Consider the following 26,283-nt stretch of genomic DNA (forward strand, 5'->3'; position numbering starts at 1 on the left):
AAGAAAAGTGTTATTGGCACACAACCAACACATTCTGCAACGGACGACATGGATCCACGCTTTGGCAGGTAGCAATGAGAAAAACAACTTTAATTTTGTCTGAACTTTTAAGCCTGAACTTGAAGTGAAAACTGAATACCAAAGACAAAGATTGTAATTCCTAAAAAACGAAATGTTGCAAATTCTTGCAATATGCTGCTAAACTGTTTATATCAAGAAGCTGTCGCTATCTGAATGGCTTCTGCGCCACGTACTCGATTTCGGTGCCATCTCTTCAGCAGAACGTCCTTCAGGTGGGTTCGAAAATGTCTGTACATGAAGGAGTAAATGATCGGGTTGACGCACGCGTTACAGGCAACAAGACCGGCGACAAGTCTGTAGACGATCCAGAAGGTTGGGTGAAGTACCCAAAATCTGTTAATGAACACCGCGTAGATGGAGAATGCCGCCGTCGGCGTCCAGCACACGAGGAACATGACGCCCGTCAGCATTGACGTTTTTATGACGTTTTTCTTGGCTCTACTCAAGTGGCAGCCGTTCCGTTGGTTGGTCAGTTTTTTGGTCAGAACCTTTAGTATTCTCGCGTACGTGTAGGCCATTACGCTCACAGGGAGAATGTAATCGATGGTGTTGTGTGTGACAACCCCAACTTGATACACTGTTCCGTGGGGGACGCTGATGCATCGGCCCTGTTGTGGTTCTCTCAGCGCTGCCGATGGCAAGGTGTAGATGAAGCCGATCGCCCAGGACGCGCCCACGGCATACTTCAACCTGGAGCCGGAGCAGGTGCGACGGTGCCTCACAGGGTGGCAGGTGGCCGCGAACCGCTCCAGCGCGATGATGACCAGGTTATACGTGGACGCCACGTTGGCCCACCACAGCAGGATGTCCGTGTCCACGAGGCGGCACAGCAACTGGTCCCAGAAGTTTCCCTCCTCCGACAGAGGGATGTTGGGCTTCTTGACTACCTGGTGCAGGAAGAACATGACCCCAGCCACCGAGTCTACGACTGACTGGTGCAGGATCAGACGATTTGTGAAGGAACTGAACACCTTACGTCTGACAAGCATGACGGCGATAACCATACCATTACCGAGTAAAGCGAGGCAGGCAATGGCCGTGTAAACTGCGTCCACCACAGGTGGATTCGACCTAGCTACGACTGACTCCTCCACCGTGGCATTATCAAATTCAGTTGTGGGCAACATTTCCCGGTTGTCCAAAAACATTATCGTGTTCTCATATACGTGTGTAAAATGTTCACTTTATTTAAGAGAGCTAAAATCAGCAATGGAGTGATTTTATCGGTTTTGAGCACAGATTAGCATCGGACTTGTGGAATTTCAAGGATCATTCGGAATGAGATGCTTGTCGCCTGATACCCCCATGTCGAACTGACCAGCTGCCGGCACCAGGCAAACGGCCACAGAGGACAAAAGCAGTTAATGCTTGGCTGCTATAAAGGTTCCTTGATTGAGTCCAGCGCACAGTAAACACAGTGAGTGACATTATCACATAATGGCTTTTATTTATCTAAGAGGAGACAAGCACCAATTAGCTGAGCAACTGAAAGGCAGCGTTCGAGCGTTTTGATCATGTCAACCCGTTATACCCACGTGTTTCGCTGGTCCCCTCCGTCCTGATGGAAGCACTTTGATTGGCTAATTTCTTTGGGATCCATAATGTAGTTTATTTGCTTCCCAGAAGGTTCCCAGAAGGACCCCCCACATAGGGTTGAAAGAACAATGCTGGTGGAGAGTACCAATCTGTTGGTAGCGATACAACCGCAACGCATATCGCCGTTGGTGAACCGGCAATGTGCAGTTTCCGCCTAAGGAGCCTCCGTTGTTAGGAAAATTGCGCCCTCTCTCGGTCCCGCTCGGGGTGGATAGCACGTTTCAACGTGTCCACTCAGCCACATGCATGCGCGTACAGAAAGTACACACGTGAGTTGAGGTAAGCTACCGACTAAGTTTGGCGACGCAAGTACCTCCTTCACATTAACAAAATAACCTGCCTCCATGATGGAGGGCACTAGCTCGTCTCCGCTGAGCGAGTGTACAATACATCAGATCCCAAAAGTGTATTCTTCCATCAAGCATTGTATTAAGGTGTGAGAAAGTAAAACAATTTTAGATTTTCAGTCAGGGTACCATGTATTCTGTGGCGTTTTCGTACCCTCTACAAACTTACTTAAAAATCGTGCAATTTCTCCAACTTTAGCAAGCGCAAATGCATGTGGGTACCCCGCTCATTGCAATTTTTTGCGGCTTACGTCTTAAGGTCCCACCCCCCCCCCAAAAAAAACATAGACCCTACAGGTGTCTTAAATACGTGGCTTCAACAATGGCCACACCCCCCCCCCCCCTTCGCCCGAAGAAATTCTGGATCCGCCTTTTTTTTAGGCTAACATTGCGGAGTAGCGGTCAAACTGGATCTCTGCAGAACCAAGTAGACCATAGATAAAATATTACATGAAAATTGAACGTTAACATTTTAAGTTTCACTGAAAGAGAAACCCGAATGCCAAATAGAAAAGTGGGCTGTTAATAGTGAGCACTTGGCCTATCGAGGTTATCAGTTTGGGTTTGGGTCGAGGAAATGCCTATTATGTTTTGCCCTTACATCGGTTTATTTTTATATTTGTACCGTATTCTCAGTATGGTGCGAGAGTCGCGATAAAAACAACACAAGTTTGCTGGAGTGGGATTCAAAACCCACGACTTGCTGCTTGTTAGTGCGATGTAATACACGATTGATTCTGGCGCGAAACCGAACAGAGAGCCATCATTTTTGACTGTATAGATCAAAAACTTGAATACAGTGCGATGTAATACACGATTGATTCTGGCGCGAAACCGAACAGAGAGCCATCATTTTGACTGTATAGATCAAAACTTGAATACATTTCATCTCAAACAAGTTTTGTTGTAAAATGCGTGTTTGATGACGTCCAATTAGCACCCACTTTTCGTTCGGCTGAAGTATGAACCGGCCTCATTAAACACACCTGCAACATTTTCCTGCACCCGCGAGCATAAAGAGGAAAACGCGCGAACACAGCCAATCAGTGAAATTGCATGGAAATCAGTCCCATTAAAGACCCAATGATCCGATGAAATAATCTCGCCTGGTGCAGGCGTATCGATCCACGAGGCTTAATGCACCCATCGCCTTCGTTACATTTCAACTGCTTTATGATTAGAACAAACTTGTGACAGTTTGCGTATAGAAAACTGGACCGACAAAACCTTTTTCCATCAGCGGAAATTTGCTAAGTGCAGGGGGAGTGCATGGTGCTGGAGAGTTAAGATGACGTGTATAGGGCTTTATGTGGTTTGTTGTCCCGATCTCCCCCCCCGGGGGGGGGGGCGCTGGGAATGACACACCTATCCCAAGATTTAAGAAAATGTAAAGAAATTAACTGGCTGTCAGCTATTGTTTTATCAGTGCAAGTAAGTTTAGCACGCATCATGTGCCGGGCACAGAGCTGCAGAAATATCCTGGACCCGCGTTGATTTGTTCAGCATAATCCGAATCGGCATAGATCAAAACACCCGGGTTAGACTGACCCGGAATCGGTGTCCCCGGTTGAGCTCGACCCATATCTGGGTCAAAAGATGCCCCTTTTGGGGGGATAAAATGAACCAGAAAAGGGTCAAACGGACCAAGAAGAGGGTCAAGTTTGAAAGCAAAAACATTCAGGCCCAATTAACGGGACACCTATACTCTAGGTCAATTTTAACCCACGTTGATGTTGTTACTTTATAAATGAATAAATGTAATATATAAGCCTTAAAAAGTGATTCCCTGTTACTTGTTTATATTGTGCTTTATACACGCGTTGCAGCCTGTTTGCTAAATTAATGAGATAAGGCCCTCGCCAGGGTTTCATGCTGACAACTTATTGACTTAAACGTAACCCATTAAGATGGGGATTCCGTAATACAGTGTATAGCGGATTCATGATGTCTGACATGACCGGACTTCGCAGTGTGAACACGAGCAGAGCAAGAGTGACACTGAGTTATTGAAACGTACGCCTTAATAATTGTGCGCACGTCAGCCTTCACAGTACCCGGCCACGCCATCATATTGCTGCTCAAGTATTCAAATACTAAAATTCAAAACCTCAGAATTTCAACATTCAATGTTCCTTCCTCCACATGGTTCGGTGAATCGTTTTGGGAAAGAACTCAATGGGCTGAGAATTTGCCGGATGAGGACCCAGTGTTCCAATTTGGATTCAAAAATAATTGAATGGGGTGGTTTACTATGAAAACAAACAAATTGCGTGGTAGAGAGACAATCCTTCGACAGTCCTCTAAAAATATATGACAAAACACAACCACAAAATGCCACAAACGACAGAGCAGCAAAATGAAGTGGGAATAAGTGGCGATCGTCATATCCTCTTACTTTCTGTTCACCCTGCCGGCATTTTTTTTTCAGTGAAAGCAGGCAACAACTCCTGAGAGATAAAAAGGAGAAAAAAATACACATCAAAATAATTCAGTGTAAAGCTGTAATTTACCCTACCCTCAACTGGTGTACAGCGATGTACGGCAGTCGAAGGTATATGTTACTCAGCAAGTTGGTGATGCTGGTAGCCTGCGAAACGGAGTAGTTATTCACCAGGATGATAATCATTACCATTGGGGGAGTGCGATGACTTTCCCCCACGTCTACCCTCGCTTTCATCTCACTAGTATAGGCATATAGACGCAGATTCAGTCTGTACACGTAGTCATAAAACGACCTGGTCCCTACTCGCGACCGAGCCATAGCAACCGAACGAGAGGTCAAGAGGTCGTGCGGTGTTAAATTTGCAAAATGTCTTTGAACTTAACTGCTGAAAATAATGAACCTCTGAGAACGCCTTTCTGTGGCAGCAGCTCTTTTCTATAGTAAAGTCGTGTGTAATTTTAAGCCTCCGTCAGCCAAGGACGGGGCTTTTCGTCTTGGCTCGAGCGAGTGCGAAACGCCACGAGAACTACTGAGGTCCGAGTCGAGCCTCCGCCAGAGTTGCACGACTAGAGAAGGGTTCAAACATACATGTACTCCAAAGACTTCAATTTGCCATGATGAAAACCCATACAATTCAAATGATGCTGTTGATGTTAACCAACAGACCTTTGTAAACATGAATCTCGGTCAACAAGAAAAAATCGAAGGAAAAGTGCGTCAGGTTTCAAAAGATTAGTGAAATTAACAAAGTAACCAATTTTGAATTTCTTTCAAACCAGGAACCGTAAAGTGTACTGTGGACAAAATCATAAATGTGAAAAATGAAACATAGCACAAACGCCGGTGTATAGCTATTTGTCACATAGGCCCTAATACATGTATTTGATGATAATTCTGGGTCTCTGTGTTACAGACAAAGTTTTTTTTTAGCATCTATGTATATGGGATCTTCTAATCATTTAGTTCCCACGGCACATTAAGGTCCCTTACCCAACTATTGCACGAACTCCAGGTGCGATCATGTACGCTTCACAGTGCGTCCGAGGGCGGGGAGTGCAAAAAATGATGTTTCTATTGCTAGGATACATGTCGGTAAATAGGCCGAAAATTGCTTGAAGCAGTTTGTGGCCCATGAACTTGAAGATTTGTAGAAGAGACAGGTTTTGGGAAGCAAAACTAATGCCAGCCTTTGTCTGAGTGAGATTTGGAAGAAATCGGTGCCTGAAAACAGTGATTTTTCGAGAAGTGGGCATCGATATTTCAAAATGGCGAGCGGCTTCACGACTGCTTTTAAAGGGTGACTTTCCCATATCTTCAAAAAAATATCTTCAATAGTTATCAGTCAGTGAATGGAACTTTGAAAAGAAAATGAAAAATCATAAACTGGGCTTTAACATGATATGCGTCTTGAACGCTTAAGAAACTCGTGATTATTTTTCCTGGGTTTTGAACTTCCGGTATTAATCACTGTTGCATGTGACATTTAGCCTATTTATAAGCCCGCAGGCCGCGCCGGCCAACAACCATAGCGGGTAATGTGCGCCCCCTAGTGTTAGAAAAGGTTCAGGGCCCACTTCTATCAAGCAAGTTGACACGCAAACGCGAACGTCACCCATGTTATTATGTGTGCATAATTAGAAATCTGAGGGCTAATTTGCGGCGGATTTGATGTCTCATCGCAAGGTATTTGTTATTAACTACGAGTGGTAGTGTTTGTGAGGCTGATGGATGATTTGCATACGCACACAAATGGAGTGATTAACGAGAAAGTACTGTTCACACATTTTGAACGCGGTATAGGCCCTGAAGAATTCACTCTGCTCAGCAGGCAGGGACTTGCCATCACCATCGATCGTCAGTCGACGTGACTGTACTGAATCCAAGATAGTGCTGTTATAAATGGTGAAAACCCTGTGCTTCGGCTGAACAGTGTGTACGTACGAATTTATGTAGGCTAACAATAGGCTATATCCCGTCGGGTTCTTACATGTTTATGTATGAAGAATTAACGTGTTGTACTTGTACTTTGTAGGCTACATGTACATGTAGATCAGTTTGCATGCAGCCTTGTTGCTGAAGCCAGGCCAGCTTATGTTACGTACCATGTAATTTCATCAGAATGGGAAAGAATACATGGACGTCACTTGACACCCATACAGGACACCCATGGGGCTCGTCTGAAAATTTTTTAAGTATTTTCTAATTGAATACTGTACCTCAAAATTTTCCCTGCTAGTGCTTATAAATTTGACTTTTTGGGACATGTTATTGCTTTCAGATGGCTAAAACCCTAGGTCACTGCCGGGAAAAATGAGTGGCATTAGTGTGGAATTCTCTGGCATGATTGGACTTTTCACTTCCATGAATATGATGTGCAGTTTTCCCTCAACGGCAATGGTACACCTGTGCAGTATATTGACCGTCACCTGTACATGTAAATGTACATGTACCTGTTAACACCCACCAGTACTGCAGCATTAGGCCCACACAAATCTTGATCCTCCAACAGCAAAACATCTTCAGAAATTTTGGTGTCATTTCAAGCAGAAATCTGTTGAAGGCCCTTGATTGGTCGGTTCATGTACATGTAAGATGATCACCCTGTCATGCTGACCACATGTCCACATCAGATGACCGGGTTAGGTTTCGGCAGCCTCCACAGAAAAGCGTGTCTGTGAGTGATTCAGGGGTCCTTGAAATGGGCGGTTCTTGAGTTTTGGAGACCCTGGTTCTTGTGCCGTCGAGTTTGTCACAGGAGGTCCATTTAATGCATTACTGCTGATTGGTCAAAGTTTGGATGTCAAATGTACGTATATATTGCTGGTACTTTTCTCGCTCGTCTATAAGTGAGCATCTGTTACACACGTGTACTCATAGGCTACCAGTGGAGGGAGGGGCTGCATGATATCCATGTACTCCTCTTTCTCTGCTTTCCCCCCCCCCCCATTGTGGCAGTCACATGACCAATAAGCCAATTGAGCATAAAGTTTCAAAAGCAAGGTCATTTGAGAACGAAGCCCTCAACAAAACCCCAACTCTAACATGTTCAGTGCTCGCGAGTTGATATATATGGCCTTGCTGAGATGGCCAACCTTGAGCACTCGATGTACATGTGATCTTCTCAGATGACCTACCGCATGGCATGAACTGGCTCAGTGCTTTGAAATTTGGCACGTCCACGTAGACGTGTATGCAAAACACCTCAAGGAATACTGCTCTTTGAACTTTCAGTTCATTCAGAAGGGGGTTTTTCATTTTAACGCACCCATCCGTGGTTGTCAGCTCACTGCATTTTGACACATGCTGGCTGCCCTGTCTTAGAAAAAGGAGTATACATGAAGGAGAATGGCATGTCGTTTTCCTAAAATTGGTTTTCAAAATGACTTCAAGGCAATTTAGTCGAGAAATCTCCCAAAAAGTTCATGGCGATAGGGCTGAGTCTATTCGAATAATTCACTAGTCGAATATTCGACCTTCAATTTGATCGAATATCCAAATATTCGGTTATATGTGCACCAACCAACAGATTCTTGATAAGCAAACCATATACAAAATCAGTTGCAATAACACACACAATTGTACATTATGATCAATATAATAGCTTCTCACGTCTAGGAGTATCTCCAGCCATGATTTAGCAAAATTTAAGAGATAAACAAGACTTACAGCCCAGTCGAAAATTTCTATTCCTTTTAAATTGTTTAATGAAAACTTTACTTTTTAAATCATTGTAAAATTTCTGTCGCTTTTCATTTGAATCTGCTTTAAACAAGCCTCCATAGTGCAATTTTTCTCATTTAAAACAAAAGAAAATTTTCCCTTCCTTTTCATGAATTTGGCATTCGAATCTTCCGATTCGAAAAATAATATTCGAATATTCGGATATTCAGCACAGCCCTCCATTGCGATAAATGATGTTATTACAATGAAATTGAAGACTTGTAGGGAAGTGAGGGTGGGTTTCCCAAGCTCTCTTGAGGTTTTACACTAGAATTTCTATAATCAGAGAAGAATCCCTGCATCCACCCATGTTTGTGATGTAATCTGGGAAACCCTTCACTTTAATAGTGAAATTTGTCCTCCGGTACATCTGCACTGCACTGTTTTCAAAACTTTTTAAGAACCATTCTACAGTCATTTGCAAAAGTTTAAGACCACCTGGAATTTGATTGGTATTTCTGTCACTGGGCCTGCATTACATTGTCTCACTGACTGATTACTGAACATGCTTTTACAGTGGTGCATAACATCAGTGTAGTGCTATACCCATTTGAATGAAATTTTTTGCAAAGGCAGGTCTTGTGTGACATTTTGTCTGTGAGACAGTATGGGTGAAAAAAGGCCCTCGAAGAAGTTGGAAATAAAGGAGGGCACCTTAGACTGTTAACATTTCAAATCATGCAGCCAAGATACTAAGGTTACGTATTGAAAATGAACATACACTGTACATGTAGGGTGCCATGATTGATTGGTTTCAGTTTGGTTTTTCTTCAGATTAATGCATTTTGTATGGGTGTCCCAAACTTTTGCAAATGACTGTAAGTTGTCTATAACTTGAGTTATACTTTTGGGAAGTGATATGAGTATCAACTGGCCGACCTCATTCTAAAAATCAAGTTTTAACCATTTCCTGCCGGGGAGCCCGGTTTCGGGCACCGTGTGTTTGTATGCGTGGCCGGGGTTTCCGAAATCGGACAAAGGGAACTGGGCCTTGTAACAAAAGACCGTACTATGAACAAAAGACCAGGCTGCTGGGCATTACCAACATTTTTTCTCACTAGTGGAGATAATCCAGCCTTGTTTTGAAACTGTATACCTCGGTTTTGGGCATTTAGTGCGAGTGGATTGCCACCAGGGACAAAAGCGCTCCACCACCGCAGCAATGAGCCACACAGCACCACTGCACGCTAATCTGGCCCCTATTGAAAAGAGGTCAGCAGTGCACTATGCCAGGTTCATGAACAAAAGAAAGTTACATAACACCGCACAATCTGGGCTCTTTTTACAAGGCTGCAGGCCTGGCTGATATACTCAGGCGTCAATAGATTTTGTCTGTCAGACTAAAGTGGCCACCAGACAGTAGTTCGTGTGGGTGGAAACGTCCATTAATTGAAATGATGAATTTTTGAAGAATTTGGAAACTGAAATCTAGAAAAAGTCCGATTATGTGCACTGCATTTTTCAAATCACCCGGCAGCAAGTGGTTAAAGTAAAAGTAAAAATTTCCTGATTACGCGACATGGATAGACTGAGAGACTGCAAATTAAAATTGTAATTGCATCGAAAAATTATTTGAATACTCCCAATTGAAATGGTAAAATATCTCAAATTGTCAGAAAATAATTCAGAGACAACACCTACTTTGCCATTATTTCCCCCAAACAAGTTTGACGACATTTTAAGGCTTTTCCTAGACCATATCATATTTTTATGTGGTGCAGGTCTACGCCTTCATGGATCTGCTGTACGTTTGAATTAACAAAACCAAATCTAAAGACTTCATTAGCTGTCAGCATGGTCAGAGTGAGTCTGCTCTCCAATGATGAGATTAAATATTTAAAGCTTTCCTCTGTGAATATTTTATATAACAGTTGATAAAAAACACAAGGAACGGGTATACATGCGAATGAGTGGCTTTAGGCAAACTCAAATGTATACCGTAGGACCTGTATGCTGCTTCAGGGCCCTCAGAATTTCTGGTGATTCTTTTGTGGATTTTCAAGTTTCCTCCAGTCTCAAGCCTGACTCTCTGAACAGACATTTTAACTTCATTTTTTGCTCAGAAATAAAGTCTGGATTATTTGTGTGCGACGTGAGTAGTTCAGGAACACTCTTGCAGTAATGTAATTTTAAAAAAAGGGTGCCCACCTACAGTGGACCAGTGAATGAAGTAAGTTATTTGTTGGTGGAAGCCCTACCGCAATATGTGTTACATTTCTCAGATATGATCAGAGCTCCATCTTTCCACATATTAAATTGGTATCCAAGTGTACACGTACATGTAGATAGAGGCATTGCTTTAGGGAAAAGAATAATATTTAAACCATAGGTTCCATTGGGTTTTATCAGAAGTGTGAGAATTCAGCTTCTTAGCTGATTTCTCCTTTTTTGTTTAGATGTCGACCCTGAATTTCTGCTTTTTGTACACCTGGTGTGTACTAAAGTATGGGAAGTTTTTACAAATTACCCGCTGTTTTTAACTTTAATTTTGAGTGGCCACTGACACCCCTGTTTTATGGTGTGAGATTAGGCTTGTACCGAATTATGCCATGTATTCAGAAGCACCTCTGGCAAATACATCATATTGCCAGGATGGATCACATTTCTGTTAATTTTTTTGCACTCTGTAAAAATTTTGGGTTCATTGAAACCTCCTTACAAGACAAGAACATGTCCTTACATGGAGCTGATATCTATTTCAATGGTAAAGAAAACTAAGTTACGTGAACGGCCGGGAGATATTTATTCAACTACATGTATGAACTTTCAACCAAGATCTCTGGATGTGTTACCATGGCAACTGCTTCGTTAACGATTATAATTATTCATAGATTGCAAATGGTGGACATAATTTTTTGTAGATCGTGTTTGAAAGTGATCTGTCTATTATGAGTTGAGAATTTATTTAAAAGTCAATCTGGTACCATGGCCACAATCCTAAATTAAATTGCTTTTATTGTAAAAAAAAAAACATGTTTTGCTGTTTTTTATTTTAGGATGTTAATGTAGTCATAATTTATGCACAATCTTTCACCAGTTCCACCGATTGTTACCATGGGGACTCAACTGCACTGCTCACTTTAACAGTCTTTATCAGATCGATTGAATGAAAAATTTGCATAATCCTGTTAATCACAGCTAGCAGCTGTTTGGATACCAGACATCACTGGATGTGTGTGGACACACATAATATACCCATACACATGTACAGTGTACATGTACAGTGTACATCTTGTTCTGCAGTGCTGTGGTGTAATGTTTGGACCCCAGTTGATAGCGTGTGTATAGCACTCATACATTTTAATGATTGAAATAACTGAATTGTCATCCATATATGCGTACACTGTACATATATGTGAGATGTTGGGTCCTGTGGATATGCACTTGGTACATGTACATGTATATGGATATGAAAACCAGGCAGTTTGAACAAAAAACTGAAAAGGGTCGACCATGGAAGTCGGCAGGGGGGGTGAGTTTTGCACACTTGAATAGCATTCGTGAAAAGTCGGGCATTAATTCAAATCGTTACCCGTTGTTATCCGAAGCCTAGTGTACAGTACATGTGGGTGTATTATCACAGGGTGGGTCACCAGGGGCGGGACAGAGGGACAATAAGCCATTTGGGAGTTAAATTTGAATAAAATCTGGTACACTGAGTTATCTGATTGCACATAAACATAACAATTTTAATTCCCCAGACTAAAGACACTGTACCTCGTAATTCGGGTAAGCTTTTGCATAGCAACCACCATCTCTGGAATGGACTGGCTCCTTTGTGCCCTTGTTATCCATTGAGAACAGTGTATTTTTGCAAGGCATCTCTTATGTAACTAAGCAAAAGCTTGCCTTGAATCGCGAGGCACAGCAACAGTGGTTTTAGCATGGAGAATTCAAGTTGTTATGTTCACAGGAATTTGAATAACTCAGTATACCAGATTTAGGTCAAGTTAACTTGCAAAAGGCATATTGGCATGAGTAGGGTGGGACGAGATGCCTTTCCTTTCGTCGCTTGTTTTGGGTAAGTCGTTTCTGTCACCAGGGCAAAACTGAAGAATTTGTAACTAAGGTGTACATGTAGTTACACATCCCCCCCTCCTTCCGCTCAGTCTGGCAAACTTCATTACCTCCGACTCCCATAAAATTTGGCCCCTGGTGTTGAGGAAAGATCTGACTTTAAGATAGACAGGCCAATTTATCATGAAGGCCCTTCTCTAGTAGCAGGAATATGAGGCTTTTTCAATTTCAAAAGGCAATTGGCAATTTGCATATTTAAAAGCAGTCCTATTCCCTGTGAACTAGTTACAAAGTGCTTTACATACTGTACATGCCACGGCACTGTTACCTTACATTAGCAGTTAGGCTAATAGAATATTTAAAAAATTATACTGGCTCAAATAGTAGTATAATACTTTGTGTACATGCATGCAATACCAGACAAACTCTGCCTATTATAATTGATTATATTGTCTTTGTGTAAGTTGCTAGTTGTTAAGTCTATAAATCTGCAATGCTGCAGTGTTGTTTCATTTTTTCGACTAATTCTGTCCTTCACCAGCTTTAGTGGAAAGACTGTGGCTCCGTATCATGTACAGTACATGTGAAAACCAATGAATCTTCCTTTGCCGTGTTTGTGTATACACATGTACACTGACAAACCAGTGTTTGTACTGGGGCATGTTTATGTGACCCTGACCAGAAACATGTTTCTGTCCCGGTCATTGATTGAGCAGATTGGAGACTTCGGTTTGTACATGTATGCCTGTCCGACTTGTTTGTTTCAAACAAGAGCCAGAGTTTAAAGTTGGTTCGTGGCTGATTCAAATGGAATTACACAGGTTGCCCAACTCGTCGTTTTCTAGAATGTGAAAAAAAATTGGTAGCATTGAAAATCTGGGAGAATGACGAGTGAAAATGACATTTGTCAGCGATGTCATCTGCCTTGCACCTTGTCTCTCATAACTGTCGGCTGCTCTGCTTTTTTCTGGACCACTTTCTTAACATGTTCCTGGTTGATGCTTTGACATCACAAGTGTGTCTCTCATTAGGGATCATGAAAACGCCCCCTGATAGGGGCATGTGTAATCCTTTGTGTATGATGTAAAGTCCCTTATTGCTGATGATTTCTGTTGCCATCTTAGCACTGCAGAGCTAGTCAAGATGGCCGATATCCAGGCTGCGCTAGAATTTGCCGTTGAACTCACAAAGTTCCACAACATCGACTTGTTCCAAAGAGGGTAAGCTACAAGAAGTGTACATGTATTGGGTTACATTTTGGGCCTGTTTGTGCCGGGCAGATCCGGATCGCGATCAGTGATCGGACGTTGGTTCACTGACATCAGAACCCACCAAAGAGATGGAGCCAACCACGTTTGGGATCACTGATCGAAATCCAGATCCATGTGATACAAAAAGGCCCTAAAATAGTATCATCAGATGAAAGTGAAAGATGCTTTTTGTTAAATAAACACATCTCTTTCACTTGTGACAAGGGCTTAGCACGTGCCTGACCGATACCTCCAGAACCATGCAGGAGTTGATGTTCGGTCAAGCCTGAATGCACGCTACCATGCACAGCAGCTGCTCAGCTGGGCTGTTTAGGCAAGACCTTTTACATGCCCGCAATTAAATGGCATCGTAATTACTTGTAAATGCATGACTATGAAATTTTACTTCCTGTTTGATTTTTCCCCCGTTGCCAGTGTAATTTTATTGTGCATTGCATTATATTCGTGTATGACTGTATAACATATAGATATTTGGGCATGAAAAATTTATACGCTTGTGGGGAAGCTTAACTTGATGCTGGCATTTGATGGTCTGCAGATGTGATCATGTATCTTAAATCAGAGGGCTTTGCCAAGAACTTTCCATTCACAAGAACAGGTCACGTGCAATCACATTAGTTGGTCACGCTGTTTTGTAAACCTGCAGGTATTATCATGTCCGATGTTCCATCAAGGGAGGGCCAAAGACCACACTGAAATCGGAGGCCACTGTCGTCAAACCCTGCGGTGAGTGTCGCCTAATACCATTAACCTTAGTTTTCAAGTCAGAGGATGTGTAGATGTCAACCCAAGTCCCCTGAATTGAATATCGCTGGCTGTTTCGCATGGGAGTGTGTACTCAAACTCAAACCTATGCACTGTGTTGGTTCCCATCAGTCATGTCAGTTTTGTACATGCTGAACACATGGCTGGACTGTGTGGTCAGTGGGGTAGACTGTGTGTAGTACCCTGACTTAGCTTGTGCTACGAAGACTGGCCGTCATAGCAAATCATGACACTCCTTAGAAGTGCCTCGGAGGGTAGAAAGCGAACACTAATGCGGAATTGGAACATCAGATCAAACATTCATCCAGTGAATTTTCAAAAGGGGACCAAGAATGAACACATTTCAACTCAAGCGGATCTCGCTGGGCTTTATGTTTTGTGAAGTCAAATTGCATCCCTTTGGTGTTCACCTGAAGTATGAACCAGCCTCGGGATTGGCCACTTCTGATAAACTAAAACCTTAAAACAAACGAGAAAATAAGATTGTCCAGTCCACAGAAACCAAACACTTTTTAACTTTACCTTGCTTTGCCGTCAGACAAGTTTTCATGTATATCTTCTGTGAATTACCTTTTCAGAGGGCTCCAACAATCTGGCTGCCTACACTTGGAAGAACGTAGGCGTGTCCAGAACGTTTCCGATCCTGTACAAGCGGGAGGAGGTGGACCTTCAAAACATCACTCTCTTCAAGGTCTACCTATTGGTAGACAGTCACAGGGTAGATATCGCTTAGAATTCTCTTACGTGTATACTGTTGGTTTTCAAACAACCATTTTTATCTCGCAGCATTCTTCAGTTGAAAGGATTGACAAATTCCAACAGTGCAGTAAAGGCGGGTTCTGTTATGCTGACTGATCCATTGTTGGTCGATTTTTTACACCTGGGTTGTTCCTTGACGGGTAATGTAGGGGATCCGAAAGTAGACCAACTGGGAAAGTAATATGCACGATTTCAAAGGTGCCCCCGTTGACACCAGTTCTTCTCTGAAAGACTTCAAACAACACAGTTCTTGAATATCTACATGTAATGGAATGTGTCCAGAACAGTTCCTGGTGCTGATATATTGAATTGAGCCCGATGTTATTAGATTTAACATGTTTAAGGGTTACACGTGGAGCCTTGATGGATCGATTAGGGTCGTTCATTTTTGTCAGATTGAAGAGTCGCTGCACGAAGCCAGCATCCTGCTGAATGTGGACCTGCATTTCTCAGGCAGTGAAGAACCGTGAGTATTCCCTGCCCAACTTTGACCTTGACCCCATTGTAATCTAGGCCCAATTGTGATCGCAGTCCAATTGTAACCTAGGCAACACGCAAAGGAGCATGCACAGGACTGTAAAAAAAAGAGCCTAGAGATAGTCTGAACTTAAAGCTGGGACTGTGTAAAGTCCGATCACAAAATGTTGCACTGCCTCCTCGAATCGCTGAATCCCCTGCACTTGAGGGCTAGTCTGATGACATCGATGCAAAACCTAGCCCAGAAGTTTATAGTGACTCGTCGGAAGATCCTTTCATAATCTAGCATGGTCTGGGCTCTTTTGGACCTGTATGGAGACTTCTGATGTTCACGAACGTATAGTCGCCAGGTCCACCATTTTGCCACTTACTGTGAAAACCAATCAGACTTGACAGTGGATAGCAAAATGAGGGATCTGGCAACTGCACGGTCACGGACTTCAGCATGCATTTTCCTGCATTGCCCTGTTACATTTACATGCATTGATAAAAACAATTTGGTCGTTGTTGTTCCCATAACATCATTATATTCCGTTAAACTCATTAATTAGAGGTCATTTGGACTTCATAGTTTACCTTGTTATCGCTATTTACCTTGTTACCTTGTCAGGAATGCAAACAATGAAAAACAAAGGATTTGGATTTAAAATTATTAATTTAAAAATTAATTATCTTGTTATAAGCAGACTGTTATATTGATAGTGCATTATTACTGTATTGTAAAAGATACTGTAACATATCTCCATGTGTATGGGTCACTCTATAAATTAGGGGTCCAATTTTTCGTGTCCTTGTCACATCTGGCGTATGATTTTGGAAGTTCAGAACACATTCTCTAATTTCCGAGAGTGATGAGTTAATGCAAATTATCTGCCAAACAAGTAGTAATAGTTTGAAATCAAATTCAGTGATATTTTCATGTCAAATTACACAGGTCAGGTGTAACTGAATGACCCACATGTACGGTACGTGCATGTTTCACTTCCAAATAAGGTACATGTAGTTTTCGATTTACCCCAGGGGCCAATTTCATAGAGCTGCATAAGCATAAAATTTGCTCAAGCGCAAAAAACCCCTTGCTTAAAAAACAAGGGTTACCAGCTCAAAATCTACATGTATGTGATTGTCATGTTAACCAAACAACAGGTGAATGCCATTCGAAAGCAAAATACATCACATGGAGTTTTGGCTGGTAACCTGATTTGTCGAGCAAAGTTTTTTCACGCTTAAGCAAATTTTGTGCTTAAGCAGCTGTATGAAATTGCCCCCTGGTTGAGCGCAGTTTGAACCCATCTTGAGGCAAAGTCGGTTTACCGCTCACAGGCCCGGCACCCCCGAATCAATGGAGGTCATCAGCTCGCGGACGCTCAAGCTGAATATCAACGGCTCGGACGGCCTCCACAGTCACGTACCACTCCTCTTTGACTACTTCCACCTGTCGGCAGTGTCGATAACGGTGCATGGCTCCCTGCTGGGACTCCACCAGGCCACTTTTAGGTGAGTGCACATTTGGACAAAAAATGACGATCCTCCGTCGTATTTACAGGAGTTGAGGACTCTGTATCAAATTCAAATCATTATAAAGATGAACAAAGGAATAGACTGGAACCTGCAACCTCTGGAATATTATGCTTGTGCTCTACCAACTGAGCTATCCATCTCTACGTTGGTGGCTCTTCCCATTTGTCAATTATCTTTGTTTTGGGGTGCTAGCCATAAGCCATACCCGAAGCACCACATAGCCAGGGATCACACGCTAAATACAAATGCTACCTGGGAAACGCTGAACAGGGATCACTCAGGGAGGATACTGCTTTTGAACACAAATCATGGAGGTGCTTACAAATAATCGTTAAGATAAACCTAAATTAAATGTAAGCACCTAGTCAGTGGTACCCGCTGCTACATCTGACTCGAACCAGCCAGCTGACTCCGGCAAGCGAGTGGTTAAGACGTCTGCACTAGTAAGTAGGAGGGTTCGAGTCCCACCGGAGTGTGATTGTGAGATTTTTCACAAGCCTTCGGGGGCATACACTGAGTATACAGTGTTGTAATACACGTCGGGCAGGGCAAAAATCCCTAATTAATTAACATCTCCCGGCGCAAATCCATCCTTGGAAATACTAGCCGGTTTCACTATATGGTTTGTTTTTGTGATTCAAATGTAAAAGTTGAGAAAAAGTCCAGAGCAAATCTGGAAAAGAGTGATTTATCATTGTCCGTGCTTTTACGACCCAACCTTACAAACTCCCTCATCTTGTCGGTACATGGGAAACATTTCTTCAATACGTTTGTCCATTTGTCAATACACGTCCATCTCATTTATACATGTAGCTAGCTGCCCGTTGTCTTCAAGGCACTGTAGTAAGCATTGTAGGATCGCGTTGCTACCCATGTTGGCTTTTTAGCTGAAAATGAATCCTCTCTGGGATAAGTTTTGAGGGCCCACCGTGATATTTTGCTCCTCATGAACCAAAGAAGTTCTTCTCCAGCGCAACTAATCCGTTGTGCAAAGTCAGTACTTGTAAGTTTGACCTAAATATTGTTGGGATTGGCTTGAGCAATCTACGACTGATGGATGAAAGTTTTTGGAATGTTGTGTCTCCTGTAGCGTACCCAAGCCAGTCAAGTCAGGGTGGCTGCATCGCATATCAGGATCAGGATCGCCCACCAAACAGCCCCCAATTCCCACCCTGGAAGCCGTCCTCTTTGGACCCCCTGGAAAACCCCCTCTCTCCAGCTCCTCGGTGAGTTTCACTGGCTTTTGAAGATGCGAAAATGACAGCAGACATCGATGAAGAAACTCCTTAAGGCTCAGCACCTTAAATATAATGAGTTGCAACAATATCATGAGAAATGTAGGAAATGGGGCCGATCCCTCCAGTTCTTTTGTAGCAATAACCATAGTTGCTGACCAAATGAGTGTTTTTTTTTTTTATTTCTTGTGCAGAGCGACAGATACACAGTTCCAGCTGAGAAGAACGCGCACGCCTATCAGATCTACCACAGCATGTGCGCTGTGCTGCTGCAGACGCGATGTGCGCTCTGCCTCACGTTCAACGAGCTGGGCAAGCACTTGCCGCAGGACCAGCAGTTCACGTTGGGTGAGCATTAAGCGTCATCACTAACCCTATCTGCTCGGGCATTTTTAGCTCAAAAACCCTTCCTGAATCCTGGGACCCCCGTGTGCATCCACACATGAGGGTCATTCTATAAATTAGGGGTCCAATTTTTCTCGTGTCCCTGTCACATCTGACGAAGAACTTACCAAGTTTGGAACACACTCTTTAATTTGTAAGAGTGACTCAGTAATGCAAAAATACCTTTCAAACAAATAAATGCTGCTTAAAGTCAACTTTGATGATATTTCCATGTCAACTTCCACAGCTCGAGTGTAACGAGGACACCAAAAAAGTCACACTTATAGACCTTGAATTTATAGAATGACCCGGTAAATAATTTCATTTTGCGACGTTAGGATTGTTCTTAAACTGACCAAGAAAACTGGATTTGGAAATACTGAAATTTAACATGAACTCTTTCGAGGTTCCTAATTTTTTTACTTCAATTTGCTTTTTTTTAGAAACTGCTGACTACGGAGAGAAGCTTCAGATCATGTGCGAATCATTCCAGGTTTGTCAACAAGTTCAGAAACTCTTCCTGGCTGAGTTCATGCCTGTGACACGCTCCTTCAAATTTAGAAGCAGGGTTCGCGTAGTCACCAAAAATTCTGGGAGAAAAAGTTGTCTTTGAAAGTCGTGGAATAGTCATGGAAAATTGTGAAAAACATAGGGAGTCCTGGAATCTTGTTTCCCGAGGGAAAAAACTGATGGAAAAGCCAAATAAATCAAGATCATGCAAGGGTTATTTTTGATTTAGAGCTTATGATGTAATAACGGAATGATGTTAAATATACAAGCTATCCTCGTCGGGCGGTCTAGCAGTGGCTATGGCAGTCTTCAAGTTGATAATACCAAACAACTTTCCTCTGCAAAAGGGCCTTAAATGTCATGGGAATTGTCACATTTTAGTCCTGGAAAGTCCTTGAAATTTCATGGAATTTAGGTTTCCAGATTTCCTTTGGGAACCCTAAGAATTGAGTTCGGGAAACAATCACAGAAAGTCTTGAAGTCCCCTGTGATGCGTTCTAACAGGTGACATCAAAGGGATCAGTTTTAAGGGAAAAAAAGGTAAAACTAAAAATTGTGGTTTGTTGCCTTGTTGGGGGGGATTTTCACGACTCTGTTTTAGTCCCTTGTTAAACCAAAACTGGTTGGGCAATTCTGCCTGGAATCTTCCCAAATTGTCCAAAATCCTCCACTCTGCAGGAAACCTGTGGCACATACTCATAGTGAAACCTTCAAACGGCATCAAGCCCCATGTAAAGTAACCGTGGCTTGGCTCTGCCTTCCTCAATCCTCAAAAATCTTCCCAAACCGGATGAATTTTGAATATCAGAGAGAGTCAAAATGAATGACATAAGCCCACCTTTTTTCTCTCTCTGATAGAGACTAACCGACCAAGAAGACATCATGGAGTCGGTCAACACGCACATTTCCCAATTGTCTGGAGAACTGTGCCTTATATGGACGCAGTTTATAGAAATCATGGTCAAGAACGGCTACATCAATAACTACCTGAGGGCCGAGTACCACAATGCAAGGGTGAGTAGATGTTAATCGTCGCTTGTTCGACAAATCTTCTCAGGTTCAAATTTTGCCATTTTGTAAAAAATATCCACAAAGGGACTCTCTTGGTGATCCGGTCACTTTTTTAGTTTTACGAAAGTGGATCTTTCCAGTTGACACGTGCCTAACCCAAAATGCCTGTAAACCTGTTCTACAGAAAGGGGTAAACCTTGTGCGGACCAGGCTTAGTCCACACAAGGTTTGTGTGGACCTGGCTTAGTCCACACAAGGTTTGCACAACTTGCATCGTGTGGACCCTCTTGTTCATGGATCCAAACGGGGTACGTGTGTGTAAAGTTGGCACACCTTGACCCACTAACCACTGTTGTACGGATAGTACTTTTCAAGTACCAAGTGATCTTCCAAATATTGATCTAGTTACAAGAGAGCAAAGCTGAAGAAAGTGGACATTGGATGGTAAGTACACAAATGTTGAAGATTATGAAATAAATTCAGGACTTCAGACACTTTCAGTCTTGCAAAAATTAATTTTAAGGAGAAGAGTCCATGTTATAAAAACATACTTTTTATTTATTATTAAGTCGTTTGTTTTTTGATTTTGCCTTTGTGCATGTACCGTCCAGTGCCATGCTCTTCAGCTTTGTTCCGTCCCATTAAACCAGCTCAATGTTTGGCTTAGAACTTGGAACTGAACACATACCCGACTGCGATGCTGCTTGTAATCCAGACTGCCACGGTAACTATTCACCGAAGCGTTCGTTTGCCATCACAGGTCCAGCGGTTCTCGGAGGGCTTCTTCACCATTGACAACCCCAAGCCGTCAGCCGTCACCTTCCACGAGATCAGCTGCCAGGGCTACTCCTACATCAGCCAGGCCATCCGCAACTCCCTCTACTACACCTCCCTACCCAGGCTGCCGCTGGAGTGCACCGACACGGATGGCGACCCCCAGACCATACCCATCATCTTTGAGGATCGCTACCTGGATTCGGTGGACACGGAGGAAGGTGAGTGGACCATGTGATCAACCAGTCACTGTCCTTCGCCTTTCGCGGACAGTACTGTTTCAGCTGACTTGCAAGAGTCATTTGATGAGATTTGAAGTTTTTCGTCGTAAAGGTGGCAAGTTGATTAACATGTTGCGACCGTTTGCTCTGTCTATCGTCAGGGGGACGGACGCAGTCTCCTGATGATGGACAGAGCGTACTCTCTGAAACGTTGAGTACCCTCCGGTCCTTTTCAGAACCACACATACAAAAAGAGATATTTTCGCATAGCTCTACCACAAACCTATTAGGAGTCATTTGCACAATACCTCAGTATTTCTTACTGTAACCTCAAGCAGGGCTTGCAGGAAGGCGTAACCCTTATCAGAAGTGGAGGGAGGTGATATGCCAGTGATGGACACATATTGTGAGGAATTTTGTCTCTCTGTTTTATTATTAACAATACATAAAACTGTGAAGGTGTTTGAAATCCACTTGTACAGTATAGATATAAATGTGGAACTTTCAGCAAAGATATAGTTTTCACGCATTGCTAAGTTGCACAAAATGTCCTCCTTGAGAGCACTCGTAAAATGTGCCTTGTTCAGGAAATGCACTCGGCCCATCGTAGGAACCTAAGGGTAAGCTGCATAGCAATTCTACGTGCTCAGCCAAGAAAACAGCAGGAAACCAGTGAGAGGCAATACATGCTGCATGAAATTTGGGTTGGCAACCGGCTTCAAACTAAATGAACTTCTGCGATTAAAAGTCTGTGCGCTTAGCAGAGCCCATGAAGTTGGACCTCAGCAACTTCATAGTTAAATCGCAAGTCTGCGGTATTAATGTGGTTTTGCGTTGGGACGTTAATTTTATTACAAGGTTTTGCCATTATGCCAATATGTATATAGAGGGATCCCAAAACGACGCCTTTAGCGTCGATCTGCGCACTTCCGCGTTTGAAAACGAGGCTGTACATGTATGTGTCAGTTTCAATTCTTAATACGATCAGACGATTGAAAGTAAGGAGTCAAGATACAAAATACATAAAGGTATGTTAAATTCAGACTTTTTAGGCTGCAAATTTTGTGGAAGAGTCTTTCAGGATGACTCGACACGTGAAATCAAAAGAAAAAATAACAGCAATTTACCGGAAACTAACGTACCTGCGGTGGTCGTGTATCTGCGTGTGTAGTGGGCGTCGTTTAAACTGAAGTGGCGTCACACTTACGAACCGGATACTGCATGTACTGTGTCGACTCCGCGGGCGCGCGATCAAGTTCAACACAGATAGCCTCGGTTCAATGCGGATATGCGCAGACGGGGCTAATGTGAAATCCCTCTATTCACACTGTTCTCGGTGTCATCTGAGAGTTCTGGAAAACTTCACAAGCTCACTCAGGTGTGATTGGAACTCATGACTTCCTGCTTACATACATGTACATGTATGTACTAATGCAGAGGTCTTAGTTGCAGGTTATATACAGTGAGAGAGGAATTCCTTTGTCAAAGTGCATTTGAACAGCTTTACTGGATAGCAGGTGGGACTTTGTAAAGATTTGATAGCGAGTTTGATTGCCTTGAAATGTTCACTAACTTGCAGTGCTGAACCTGAGCATCGACGAGATTGCGCAGTCGGCCCGCACCCTCCCGAAGGCACCCACCCCAAAGGAGCACGCGCCCGACCAACACAAGCCCTCCTCGCCACGGGAGAAGAGCCCCGTGCAGAAGGCCGGCACTTCCACCCCGTTGAGGGACAAGAAGCATGCAAAGCACAAAGCGAAGTCCAAGCACGGCCTGCGGGCTTCCAGGACCGGCAAGTCCGGCAGCTTGCGCCTCTCAGGCCGGGGCCGGGAGGCCGTGCCGGGACGCGATTACAGTCAGTACGAGATAACAGACGCCCAGCCTTCCATCAGCGAGTTGCTTGCCTCCGCTGACCCCAATGTGCCGACAGAGAGAAGGCTTATCACCTCTTATTCCTCGCTGCCGAGCTTAAGTCGGTCGTCTTCTCTGAACAAACCGACTGAACAAACGGCGGGAGATTCAGCAAGCAGCAATAAACGAGAAAGTTATATCAAAACAAGGGCCCTCTCGACCCCAGAGTACACATACTCCTCGTTAACCTCCCAACCAGTGCAAGGACCATACTTTAGGAATCAAGCCCCTTTTGTTGAGGGCAGCAAAAGCTCAGGAATTATCGGCAGCACGGATGCCTTTGTGAGGACTAACTACACCGAGACAAACGGAGAGGTGTATGCCAACGGCTACGAGGAGTCGGATGAGGACCCTGAAATCGCTGCCACTAGGACGGAACGGGATGCCAACCCTAAGAACCAAGAGCTGGCCACCATCACAGCTGCAGAGATTGACCTCTCCTTTGTGGACAGCATGGCTCAGCTGAATGGCAGTAACGCAGCAGCGAGCACCAGCGACGTGGATGATCTGCCCAACATCCAGTTGTGCGTGTCGGCCAACGAGGAGCCCATCTCCCTGGAGAACTCCCAGCTCCGTTTCCTAGACACTGACTCGGGTATGGAATCTGATTCGGCATCCTCCCGGAAGAACTCGGACACCCCTCAGAACACTGGCGTCCCCCTCCAGTCCAGCTCGCCCAAGGCGTCCGACCCGGAGGGCGCCGAACCGGAGGCTTCGGCACATTCCACACAGCTCGTTCCATCCGAGGATTCGGAAGAGCCAGACAACCAACCGGCAGAACTCCAACTCAGCTCAACTCAGGTAACAACGGCCGTGCCACGGACAATTAACCCAGCAAGCAGTGCAATACTGGAGCTGTCCGCAGGCAGGACAAGTCCCAGCGCCAACAGTTCCTTCTCCTCCTCCAACGCAAGCCCGGAGGACTCCGCCAAGCACGGCCACGCTCTCTGCGACTGCAACTCGGTCCACCTGGTCCCCTCAAAGGTGAACACCTGCATCGGCTGCTTCGCGTTCATACACCACAGCAACAGCTCTGCCTCCTCGGGCAACAGCGGGGCCGAGGCCTGCGTGGTGAAGCCCGCCCTCACCCGCCAGCCGGTGGCCAGTGCAGCCGTGTCGGACGCCACTGCAGTGGGGCAGAGCCACAGCAAGGAGCCAGTGGATCACTCCAGGCTCCAGGCAGGCTTGGTGCAGACGTTATCACAAGTGTCTCAAGCAAGGTATGGCATTTGAGCAATGCCCACTTGAAGTGAAATTGCACTGTTCCATTATCGAGTGCCCTTGTACATGTACCAGTATGTGTGATTTGAAAAAAAAAAAGAAGAGTTTTCAAAAATGAACTCGAGATAATTTCCTCTTTCATCTTTGGACAACCAGTTTTCATGATCTTCGGTAAATGGAACAATGCATTTCCACACGTGGATTTACCTTTTACATTACAAAGATTTGGAGGTTTTTTAGACAGTTCCAGGTATTACAAATCAAAAACACAAGCTTTCTCAATGCTTCAAAATCAACTTTAATATCTCAATATCAACACAGAAATAAGTTTCTCCAACACTAATATTTCTAATCAATATGGGCAATTCACAATAGTGTGCTTCCAAGAATTTGCAATGTGTTGACCAATCACAGTGCACGAAATCTGTCGACCCTTTCCAAAAGGGCATTGGGTTGACAGATTTTGCACACTGTGATTGGTCAATGTGTTGCAAACTCTTGGGTACACTATTGTGAAACTCTCGTATTTATCATATTTATCATTTTTGTCGAAGGCTGTGATGCTGGTTTATATTAATTTTTGGTAAAAATGTGAACTTTTTGGCACAGGATCCCTTAAATTAACAGCAGAACAGTTAACCTACTGCAGTAGGATCTTGTCAATCCAGCTTGGGAAATATTATCCGATAACATGATTTATAAAATGGATGTGGAACGGGTAAAATCTGGAGCGAACAAAATTCAACGTACACAATTCCATACAGTTGTCTTTCGCAAATGGCAGTAGGTAAATTTAGCATCTGGTCTTGGTGATATCCCCAGAAGTCTCTAAATTGACCCTTGATGTCAAACTTTGAGATCTGGTATCTTCATTGCACAGTGTGTCTGTCTGTCTTCCGCATAAACCGTAGTTTTAACGTTGCCAAAGAAGACTTCAAGCACAAACTCCGATTCACGGGCAAGCTCTACAGCGACCTGCCAGAGAAAGCTTCCCGCAAGCCGTACTTCAGCATGCCGGAGCCACCAATGGAACCTGAGGAAGAAGAATTAGGTTTGGAGGTACGTTGTTGTGCACATTCCGTTGTAAACTGGATGCACCGGGGAAGGCAAAATGCCACAGGGACATGCACATTGGACCTTAATAAGGACCGATTGAAAAATCATCATTGTTTTTGAATTTCGTTTTGTTTTTCAAAAGCCCAGATGGAAGATGAAGGGAGATACATATAATTAAAAATCAAAATTTACTTCTCAGCAATAAACATAGACAAAGAGATCCCTGTCAGCTCTTCCCTGCCATTGTTTTCACTTGAATCTGGTAATCCCACTCTTGCCAAATCATATTGGCTATCCGTGATCAACTTTTTGTTTGGAAAATGATGGCTTTTCACAAAAATGAGGTAGCTGGGTGGATTAAAAAAAAGGTTTTATCGATAATTCTGAGCGGCCCCTCACTTTACACTTCTCGTCTTTGACGCTCAGTATCAGTCAAAGGTTTTCTCCTCGCTCTTCCTCAATGAGTTACACGTATCATTGACAGCAAAACCCATTTGAGTAGAGTACATGTATGTTTGTTTTTCATGACCTTTGAGTTTTTGTGATAAATAGGGCATTCAGATGTAACGCACTCTTTCCTGTTGTGCTGTGCTCTACTCTATGTAGCCAGCCTAGACTTTCCGACCTGTGCAGCTGTGGGGTCGGAGTGGTGAAATGATTCTGTTGAGAGCGGTGAGACTTCATTTGGGACTTTTGCAAAGAATTGGTCAAGTTGTGGGGGAAAAGCCGCTTCAAGATTTCTGAAATGGCCCACTGCACGTGAAGACAAAATTGAAAGTAGTAACGTAAAAGAAACCGCCTTGCAGTTTGATGCTAAATTTGTAAATGCTGCAATTTTTTACTTGTAGCCTAAGTCTGATAAATGCTAACTCCAGATACTTCCTGAGCCGTCCTGAATCCTCCGAAATCTTCAAACTCCCAAAAAATAATCGCACGTTCTTTGCACTGAAGTTTCCAAGAAGC

The 26,283-nt window shown here is 43.6% G+C and overlaps 2 protein-coding genes across 4 annotated transcripts in view; one reads left to right on the plus strand and one right to left on the minus strand.

Annotated features, from left to right (window-relative positions):
* Positions 1–69: 69 nt before the first annotated feature.
* LOC110978801 (galanin receptor 2a-like) lies at positions 70–2,007 on the minus strand. Its single transcript, XM_022234083.2, has one exon. The coding sequence runs from the start codon at positions 1,227–1,229 to the stop codon at positions 213–215; it is 1,017 nt and encodes a 338-aa protein (XP_022089775.2). The 5' UTR covers positions 1,230–2,007; the 3' UTR covers positions 70–212.
* A 4,043-nt stretch (positions 2,008–6,050) lies between these two features.
* Positions 6,051–26,283, plus strand: part of LOC110978754 (protein FAM135A-like) — a 31,372-nt gene continuing 11,139 nt past the window's right edge. Inside the window, exons 1-14 of one of the 3 annotated variants that reach the window (XM_087148638.1) lie at positions 6,051–6,150; positions 6,268–6,400; positions 13,329–13,424; positions 14,122–14,201; positions 14,819–14,958; positions 15,395–15,465; positions 16,800–16,973; positions 18,088–18,223; positions 18,427–18,580; positions 19,060–19,109; positions 19,985–20,140; positions 20,898–21,132; positions 22,712–24,263; positions 25,176–25,323. In XM_087148638.1, coding sequence (XP_087004764.1) covers positions 13,348–13,424; positions 14,122–14,201; positions 14,819–14,958; positions 15,395–15,465; positions 16,800–16,973; positions 18,088–18,223; positions 18,427–18,580; positions 19,060–19,109; positions 19,985–20,140; positions 20,898–21,132; positions 22,712–24,263; positions 25,176–25,323 — 2,973 coding nt within the window. In that variant the 5' untranslated portion in view covers positions 6,051–6,150; positions 6,268–6,400; positions 13,329–13,347. Of the gene's footprint in view, positions 6,401–13,328; positions 13,425–14,121; positions 14,202–14,818; positions 14,959–15,394; positions 15,466–16,799; positions 16,974–18,087; positions 18,224–18,426; positions 18,581–19,059; positions 19,110–19,984; positions 20,141–20,897; positions 21,133–22,711; positions 24,264–25,175; positions 25,324–26,283 lie in introns of all 3 variants that reach the window. The other 2 variants (XM_022234002.2, XM_022234003.2) reach the window with 2 other exon arrangements.

Source organism: Acanthaster planci, linkage group LG18 (assembly GCF_054643075.1).
Source record: "Acanthaster planci isolate LZ-2023a linkage group LG18, COTS_SCS, whole genome shotgun sequence".
NCBI classification, from domain to species: domain Eukaryota; kingdom Metazoa; phylum Echinodermata; class Asteroidea; order Valvatida; family Acanthasteridae; genus Acanthaster; species Acanthaster planci.